Raw genomic sequence first — 10,375 nt, forward strand, 5'->3', positions numbered from 1 at the left:
TTGTTTAATTTTAATACATTTAAAGGGGCATGCTGATACCCAAATGTTAAAGCACTTAAAAGTGATGCAGCATAGCTGTAAAAAGCTGACTAGAAAATATCAGCTCAACATCTCTATGTAAAAAAGGAAGATATTTTACCTCAAAACTTCCACATCCTATTGAAAAGGGACTTTAAGCAGCCAATAAGGATGCTAGCCCCAGGACGTGCAAGGGAGTGTGCATCTAGCATGTGCAGGCACAGTCATGTTATTTTCCTACTCATTTTATGAACGTTTGCTTGTTTTGGATACATTTATTTTATTTATACTATTTCTTTCCTTAAAGGGATAGAAAAGTAAAAAATGAAATGTGCATAGGTGCATTTCAACTTGAAAAAGAAGCATTTTTGCAATATACTTCCGTTAGCAAAAATGTTTCTAGTAAAAGTTATTACTGTTTTTCTGCGGCATACGCACATATCCCGTGAGGGCCCGTGCACCAGAATTCAAACACTATGCCTGCTCAGATTGGTGGCTGTGGTGAGTTTTGCTTCTGAAGACATCGGGGCATATGTATCAAGCTCCGAAAGGAGCTTGATGCCCCGTGTTTCTGACGAGCCTGCAGGTTCGCCAGAAACAGCAGTTATGAAGCAGCGGTCACAAAGACCGCTGCTCCATAACCTGTCCGCCTGCTCTGAGCAGGCAGACAGACATCGCCGGAAATCGACATCGCCGGAAATCAACCCGATTGAGTATGATCCGGTTGATTGACACCCCCCTGCTGGCGGCCTATTGGCCGCGAGTCTGCAGGGGGCGGCGTTGCACTGGCAGCTCTTGTGAGCTGCTGGTGCAATGCTGAATACGGCGAGCGTATTGCTCGCCGTATTCAGCGAGGTCTGTCGGATCTGATCCGCACTGTTGGATCAGGTCCGCCAGATCTTGATAACTATGGGCCATCATCTGTTTCATATAGCTACTGCTGACTCTCTGAGAACGTGCGATGTTTAATTACTGGGGCACAGTCCCTCGCAGGATACATGCGTATGCTGCAGAAAAACAGTAATCACTTTTATTACAAACATTTTTACTAATGGAAGAATATTGCAAAGCTGCTTCTATTTCAAATTGAAATGCACCTATGCACATTTTATTTTTTGACCTTTCTATCCCTTTAAAGAAAGGTCTTGGAGTTACAATTTCTTTGGTTTGCACCATAGGCTAAAATAGGCATTCTTTAAAATGTATTTTTTCCCCCTATTTTCTAGCTCTGTATAATATAATGAAGAGAAAACATGATCTCCCCATGGAATATAATGTTTTCCTATCTAGTGGTATTACGTAATAATCTACCCATTCTAGTCATGCACATGACATGTCATTTTAGTATTATGCATAACCCAAGGAAGCATTATTTCTTTCAATTTATTTGTCTCCTCTAGAAGATTATTTCCTGTACCTACAACATTTCCAGTATAGTTAACATCTTACTATTCAAGAGTGATTTTTTTACCTTCCAACATGAAAGTCTTACCTTCTTGCTTTATATGTCGGTGCAGGAAAACATGATTATGATTACAACTATATATTTTAATATACTGTAATATAAAAATAATAATAACACTAATAGTAATATATTCTAAAACAATATGATGTATGTTTGTAACTACATCCACGAAAACTCCTTTAAAGGGACACTGAACTTTAAAGAGCATAACATTTTAAACAACATTCTAATTTAATCCTATTATCAATTTTTCTTCTCTCTCTTGCTATCTTTATTTTAAAAGCAGGAATGTAAATCTTAGCAGCCAGCCCATTTAAGGTTCAGTACCTTGGATAACGCTTGCTTATTGGAGGCTTACATTCACCCACCAATAAGCAAGCATAACCCAGGTTCTCGACCAAAAATGGACCGGCTCCTATGCATCACATTCCTGCTTTTTAAATAAAGATAGCAAGAGAATGAAGAAAAATTGATAATAAGAGTAAATTAGAAAGTTGCTTAACATTTCATGTTCTATCTGAACCATGAAAGAAAAAAAAAAATTTGGGTTCAGTGCCCCTTTAAATTTTCTATTCTCCAGACAGTTTTGTAGTTTATTTACATATCACAAAGGACAATGGCTACCTTCTAAATAACCCGATGTACAGGCACAAATCGAACACTAAAGTTTAGATATAACTTATGAGTTTTGCATTAGTGACATTTATACTTTTATAACCACTAATTTCCAGGGGCGTATTTTGGCCTAGCCTATTTAGAGCTGTGCCTAGGGCTGTGCATTTTGAAGGGAAGTGCTCTCCAAAACAAAACAAAAAAGATTAAAGGGACATAAAACACAATTTTTTTTCTCTCACAATACAGATGGTGCATACAATTTTAAACACATTTCAAATTGACTTCTATTATGAAAATTGTATGTTCTACCTAAATAATGAAAGAAAATGTTTGTGTTTCATGTTCTTTTAATTTTATTGGTATCACTTGTTGAATGAGCAGCCAATCACAAGAGTTAAATATGTGTAGCCCGAATCAGCAGCTAGCTCCCACTAGTGCTTTGATTGCTTCTGAGCCTACCTAAGTATGCTTTTTAACAATGGATACCAAGAGAAGGAAGCAAATTACATAACAGAAGTAATTTTGTAAAGTTGTTTAACCCCTTAGTGACCAGAGCACTTTTCCATTTTCTGTCCGTTTGGGACCAAGGCTATTTTTACATTTCTGCGGTGTTTGTGTTTAGCTGAAATTTTCCTCTTACTCATTTACTGTACCCACACATATTATATACCGTTTTTCTCGCCATTAAATGGACTTTCTAAAAATACCATTATTTTCATCATATCTTATCATTTACTATAAAAAAATTTATAAAATATGAGGAAAAATGGAAAAAAACACACTTTTTCTAACTTGTTACATATCTACAACCACCAAAAAACACCCATGCTAAATTGTTTCTAAATTTTGTCCTGAGTTTAGAAATACCCAATGTTTACATCTTCTTTGCTTTTTTTGTAACTTATAGGGCCATAAATACAAGTAGCACTTTGCTATTTTCAAACCATTTTTTTTCAAAATTAACGCTAGTTACATTAGAACACTAATATCTTTCAGGAATCCCTGAATATCCATTGACATGTATATATTTTTTTTTAGAAGACATCCCAAATTATTGATCTAGGCCCATTTTGGTATATTTCATGCCACCATTTCACCGCCAAATGCGATCAAATACAAAAAATTGTTCACTTTTTCACAAATTTTTTCACAAACTTTCAGTTTCTCACTGAAATTATTTACAAACTGCTTGTGCAATTATGGCATAAATGGTTGTAAATTCTTCTCTGGGATCCCCTTTGTTCAGAAATAGCAGACATATATGGCTTTGGCATTGCTTTTTGGTAATTAGAAGGCCGCTAAATGCCACTGCGCACCACACGTGTATTATGCCCAGCAGTGAAGGGGTTAATTAGGGAGCATGTAAGGAGCTTTTTGGGGTAATTTTAGCTTTAGTGTAGTGTAGTAGACAACCCCAAGTATTGATCTAGGCCCATTTTGGTATATTTCATGCCACCATTTCACCGCCAAATGCGATCAAATTAAAAAAAACGTAAAATTTTTCACAATTTTAGGTTTCTCACTGAAATAATTTACAAACAGCTTGTGCAATTATGGCACAAATGGTTGTAAATGCTTCTCTGGGATCCCCTTTGTTCAGAAATAGCAGACATATATGACTTTGGAGTTGCTTTTTGGTAATTAGAATGCTGCTAAATGGCGCTGCGCATCACACGTGTATTATGGCTAGCAGTGAAGGGGTTAATTAGGTAGCTTGTAGGGAGCTTGCAGGGTTAATTTTAGCTTTAGTGTAAAGATCAGCCTCCCACCTGAAACATCAGACCCCCTGATCCCTCCCAAACATCTCTCTTCCCTCCCCTACCCCACAAATGTCCCCGCCATCTTAAGTACTGGCAGAAACTCTGCCAGTACTAAAATAAAAGGTATATTTGGGCTTTTTTGTGCATTTTTTGTTAGCATATTTACATATGCTTCTGTGTAGGGATCCCCCTTAGCCCCCAACCTCACTGATCCCCCACTAAACAGCTCTCTAACCCTCCCCCTCTGACTTAATGTGCGCCATCTTGGGTACTGGCAGCTGTCTGCCAGTACCCAGTTTAGTGAAAAAAAATGCTTTTTTTAAATAAAAAATGTCCCTTTTCTGTAGTGTAGCTTCCCCCCCCCCCACAAGACCAACCCCCCACCCCTTCCAGATCCCTTAGATGGTTAGAAAAAAAACGTTTATTTCATTTTTTTTTTACTTTTACTTTTTTACTTTTCTGTAGTGTAGCGGTTCCCACCCGCTCCCGCCCCGTGCACGCGCCCGCCCGCCACCCCCCGTGCACGCGCGCGCGCCCGTGCGCGCCCCCGTCGGCTCCGCTTCCGATCCCGCCCCCCTCCACCTTACGCAACTCACCGATGGCCGCCCACCCGCCTCCCAAGTCGGCTCCCACCCACCAACGATACCGGCCATCGATGTCCGGTGCAGAGAGGGCCACAGAGTGGCTCTCTCTGCATCGGATGGCCAGACAGTGTTATTGCAGGATGCCTCGATATCGAGGCATCGCTGCAATAACCGGAAAGCAGCTGGAAGCGAGCAGGATCGCTTCCAGCTGCTTTCCACACCGAGGACGTGCAGGGTACGTCCTTGGTCGTTAACTGACATCCTTTAGAGGACGTACCCTGCACGTCCTCGGGCGTTAAGGGGTTAAAATTGTATATATGATCTATCTTGATCATGAAAGAAAAAAGTTATGTTTCATGCCCCTTTAATTCATTTTATTACAAATCAATGTTCCTTGGCAGTACAACTGCATGTCACTACTAATTACAGCCAAAAGTTTGTTGAGATTATAGTTAATTTAGTGCTTAGACAATTTGTTTCTAACTGAATAGAAACTAAAGTAACAGAAAAGTTGATTTATAGATTCTGATTCCTAATTTGGAGAAACAATGCGATCTAGATGTATCTTATCAGCAGTGATGTGCAGTCACTAGAGGCAGGTGAGGCAGTGCTTCACCTCTCATATGGGCAAAAATATGTAAAAAAAATGTAATTTTTTTCCCAGCATTTTTTTCTCTCACAGCTATATGTTGTGCAATGAAGAGGCACAAGCAGGTCTGCCCACCATTACACAACATGCTGCGCCATCTACTGGATGCAAGTGGTTAAGATCATTGCATGGCCCATTAACTGCTTATTTGAGGCAGTCCTATTTGGGCTGAACCAATCCAGTGAGAGGCATTAGTAAGTGGAACATAGGGTTGGGGCTGGATGTTAAATCATAAAACAAAACAAAAACGGAAAAAAACTACTTTCATATATTTTGTTGCTGTCCTGTGAAGCTGACAGCTTTGCTAAAGTGAAAAAGAGAGTTCTGTTCTTCCCTTCTAAGTGCAGTGGAATGTGCCACTGTCACTTCCTGAATCCTTACAGAGCAGGATAGAGGCACAGAGAGCAGTGTTTCACCCACATCTTATTAAAGTAAGATTTTACTGATAGGGATTCTGTTAGTGAAAATGATAATTTAATGAATGTGGTTTAGTGTTTTTTTACTATTTTACAGAAAAGGATAGTTTTTGTATTTTGTTTACTCAAACTTTACACCCACTAAGTTAGCAGCTTGCCTCTGTACTTCACACTAAATTATAGACTAATTTTCTGAACTCTCTGTAGCTCTGCTGTTTTATTACTTTAGAATGCAGTGCCCCCCCCCTTGTGTGTGTCTCTCTCTCTCTCTCTCTCTCTCTCTCTATGTATCTATCTATCTATCTATCTATCTATCTATCTATCTATCCATCTCTCTCCTTATGTGTTGTTCTCCCCCATGGTCTCTTTCTCTCTCTGTCTCTCTTCCTCCCCCTCTGACTCTCATCCCTTATGTAATGAAAGAATCTATAAGCATAATTTGCAGCATTAAAGTAAAAAGTATGTTTTAAACATATTTTAATGGGCATGGATTTCTAGATCTCATAATCAGAGCAAGCATTGTGTTATCTGGCAAGAGTTTCTGTTACAATCCTTTAAACTAAAATCAGATGTTTATTAAGTTGACCAGTTTTCCAAGACACCATTTAAAGGGACATGAAACCCATATGAAACCCATATGCAAATTTAAATAACTTTCCAATTTACATCTAATATCTAATTTTCTTCATTATTTTGATGTCCTTTGTTGAAAATCATATCTAAATATGCTCAGTAGCTTCTGATTGGTGGCTGCACATAGATACCTCATGTGATTGGCTCACCCATGTGCATTGCTATTTCTTCAACAAAGGATATCTAAAGAATGAAGGCGTATCCTGCCACTGCCTCACCAGCCTCTGATGTCACTGCACGTCACTGCTTATCAGATGCAAACAGTGACATGTGAGTTTCTTACCTGCATGGGAACTACCCCAGGAATATGTTCTTTGGAGTTTTCTGGTATGTAGAGGGCTTTCAGATGGACATCACCTGATAGGGTTTGGAGATCATAATTCAGTTTCTCTGCCAGCTCTACTTCAGATTTGATCATCTTGTAGTCCTTTTTCTCTACCAGTGACAGGAGCTTGGATGCTACAAGAGCACCTGTATCTTCAAATGCATAATTATCTGCCACTAACTTTCCAGCTGTCTGAATTACAGATTGGATCTTGGACCGCAGGTTCATAATACGTTGAGCTACTTTCATTGCCTCATTGGCTTGGATAATGACATGAGGCTCCAATCCAGACACACTCCATACCTTGCCAGTCACAGCGCTTATAACCACTTGGTTAGGGATTGACACATAGAGATGGCTCTCTCCCACTTTGTACACACCCACAGATAGTGAAACTCCACTAGTTGGCTCGCCAATTATGGTGGCTCTATTAAGATCCTTCATAGACCTAGTAAATGCTTCAGCAGCAGATCCTGTCATGTGACTAGTGAGTACATAAATGTCTTTTGTGGAGCCATACCTCTGACCAGCTACAATTGGAAGTGTCCATATTTCAGTGCCAGCAGAGGTGCTTCGGTCATAGACTGTGTATAAGTGTTGGAGAGGTTCAGGATCAAAGAAATAGGAGCAGAATATGGGGATAGCAGTGGAATAGCCACCAGTGTTATATCTCATGTCGATGATCAGAGAACTTGTATCCACTAGTTTATTCCACACAAGACTAACAAGCTGTGGGCCAATTGCCTTGATGATTTCTGCATCAGCCATCATATCAAAACGTAGATATCCCACATTTCCTGGAAGGACTTCAATCTTAAACAATGCTTCAATGATGTAGCTGAGTTCTTCAGGGGAGGGAATTTTTGGGGGGTTATCCTCCAAAACCTCTGGCTCAATATCACTAAAGAAGACATGAAGTCTGTGGTCCCCTGAGATCTCCTGCATATCAGAAGTCAGCTGTGATGCCAGAGACTCAAAATCAACCACTGAGCGGTATTTACCTTCAGATAAATTAGTTTGAAGTGCATTGCTCACTTTTTTAGCTACTTCCGGAATGGCATAATGTACTTCAAGAAGTTCACCAGTGCCCTCTACAAGTGCAAAGACTTCCGGGTGAAAGGCAATTATCTCCTTGGCTTTGTCTAGTGCTTCTTCTGCTAAGACAATGGCATCTGGAACTACACCACCACCCAGCCAACACTCACCATTATTATCAATTAAATTGATAACTGGCACAGTTATTGTCAAGTCTGTGCCATCTAGATGAAATGTCCTTGAGTGCATTAATGTCCCTGAAGTTATTTCTCCAATAATAGTTGCCCTACTAAGGGACTGCATCAGGTAAGCAAATTCTTCAGCTGCTGTGGCTGTTTGGTGGCTAGTAAGGACATAGACCCCTCTTTTAGAGCCATATGGCTTCCCAATCAGCTCTGATAAAGTATAAAACTCCTTTGAGGTATTTGCCAAACGGTCATACATGGTGAAAAGGCGGATCCTGGTTTCTGGTTCCTGAAAGTAGGACAGCAATAAGGGCACACCTCCAGATGGACCCCCAGAGTTGTAACGCAAGTCTATAATGAGATTGTCTGTGATGGTTATTGGATCCCATACTTTGTTGACAATATATTTTCCTAATTTGGAGAGCACTGTAATATCAGCAAACCCATCAAACCTCAGATATCCAATATTCCCTGGGAGAATGTCCACTTTGAAGACACTATTGACCAGATTTTGAAGGAATGCTTCATCCTCTGGTAGGTTCTCAGTTGGTGGGAAATCCTCTGTGATCACTGGTGTATCCTGTCTACCTCTTAGCACCAGTCTAGGGTCTTCAGTCACAGACTGGAGCTCATAGTTGAGTTTAGCAGCCAGATCTTCCTCAGAAATTACAGAGGAATAATCCATGTTTGGAAGATGATGCAACAAACTTGGTATACGGTCTGCAAAGGCATAAAAGTTCCCTAGGATCTGACTCAGTTGACGGAGAACCTGTGGAATAGCAAAGCGAACAGACAGGATGGCCTGTGCTTTATCTAGAGCTTCTTCTGCATTTACTATCACACAAGGGAATACACCAGCTACTTCCCAGCTCTGCCCTGTCAAAGGGCTGATAGACCGAGAAACAGGAACAGTAATGTAAAAGTCTGACTGTCCAATCTTTAGTTTTTGGACATCCAGTGACCCACCTGCCGTTCTCTCACCCACAGTGATCGCTCTGTTCATGTGTTTTAGTATATAAGCAGCATCTTCTGAAATGCCCTGTGTGTGTCTGCTTGTGAGTACAACAACATCTTTTTCTTTACTATACCTCTCACCAATCAATGCTGGCAGAGTATATAACTCTGTGGTGGTGTTGGAAGGCCGATTGTAAATAGTGTCAATATGTATCATTGGCTCAGCTTCACAAAGGTAAGATACTACAAAAGGAATTCCCGACACCTTACCTTGGCTGCTATATCTCAGGTCTAAGATGAGAGCAGAACTGGCCATCAGCTTCTTCCACACATTATTGACAAGGAAGGAGCCAAGTTTCTGTACAACATCTTGTCCAATAATGTAGTCAACTCTAAGATAACCCACATTTCCTGGCAGAAGTTCATATTTGATTGAATGTTCCACTAGGAACTGCAACTGCTCCAGTGTTAAAGCTGCCTCTTTCTCATCCATGGGTATAGACTCCACAGGCTCATAAGAGACCACCAGTCGGGGATCATTTAGAGATCCTTGTACACCAGCTGTAAAGACATTGGCTAAAGTATATGGGTCCGTTACATGAAGAATCTCCCCACTTTTAATGGCTTGTTCAATGGTCTCTTGCATCCCCACCAGGTTTTCTGGGAAGCAGTAATTATCCAGCAGTACTTTGGCCATATCCAGTACCAGTGATGGTTGAAAAATTGGATTACCGCAAACATTGAAAACAAGAATAATAGTTATGAAAGCTTGACACCGGGGAGACATATTGGATACAGCTACTTGGTACACTGACTATATCATCTAATAGCTGCCCCTCTTGTCACACTACTCCTATGACTGAGAATGTAGCATTAAGCCAGGGAAGGGAACAGACAAAACCTTTTTTATCTCCTCTAAACCTTTAAGCACATTAATGGAATGATGTACATCAGCACAAGCAAACAGCTCAGTCTGCTGTGAATGGGAAGAAATCATGTGATGTGAGTTTTCACAGTGTAGGTAGGTAGCTGTTAATTAAACTTTATTTAAATTAACAGAAATACATAAAACATACAAGATATTTGGGGAAAGTTGTTAAATAGAAATATGTGACTTTGCTTGTATTAAATTATATTAACTAACTATAATATAATACAAACAATGCCCCATATTTTGACAGAACTATTAATAGTATTTATAATATACATTCTGTATGTTTAAAATGCTGTTCTCCATACTTTGGCTCCTAAAACAATTTTATATTTAAACAAAGCAATCAGGACATCTAGTTTCAATTTTAATATCACAACCCAGCCACAATAAATTAAAGGGACATAAACACATTTTTTTCTTTCAAGATTCAGATAGATTACAATTTTAAACTACTTTCCAATTTATTTCTATTATAAAGTTTTCTGCAGCCCTAGATGGCAGCACTATTTCCTGTCATGTAGTTCTTCAGGCATGTGCACGCTACCTATCTAGATATCTCTACAACAAAGAATAGCATGAGAACAAAGAAAATTTGATAATATGATAAGATGTGAATTGGATGAGAATTGGAAAACTTTAAAAAAAATGTATGCTCTGTCTGAATAAGGAAAGAAAAATGTTCATGTCCTTTAATACATGGTTTTACAGAAAGTATTCATGGTTTACCTGAAGCGATATGTCACAACAATTAGATAACACGATAAGATGCCGTTTCAACAATAAAAGAAAATTATCTCTACAG

At 39.5% G+C, this 10,375-nt stretch overlaps 1 protein-coding gene across 1 annotated transcript in view; it reads right to left on the reverse strand.

Annotated features, from left to right (window-relative positions):
- Window positions 1-9,426, reverse strand: part of RBP3 (retinol binding protein 3) — a 35,229-nt gene extending 25,803 nt beyond the window's left edge. The window contains exon 1 of the mRNA XM_053692893.1: window positions 6,424-9,426. Within this exon, the coding sequence (XP_053548868.1) occupies window positions 6,424-9,426 (3,003 nt within the window). The remainder of the gene's footprint in view (window positions 1-6,423) is intronic.
- Window positions 9,427-10,375: the final 949 nt, after the last annotated feature.

Source organism: Bombina bombina, chromosome 9 (genome assembly GCF_027579735.1).
Source record: "Bombina bombina isolate aBomBom1 chromosome 9, aBomBom1.pri, whole genome shotgun sequence".
Lineage (NCBI taxonomy): Eukaryota > Metazoa > Chordata > Amphibia > Anura > Bombinatoridae > Bombina > Bombina bombina.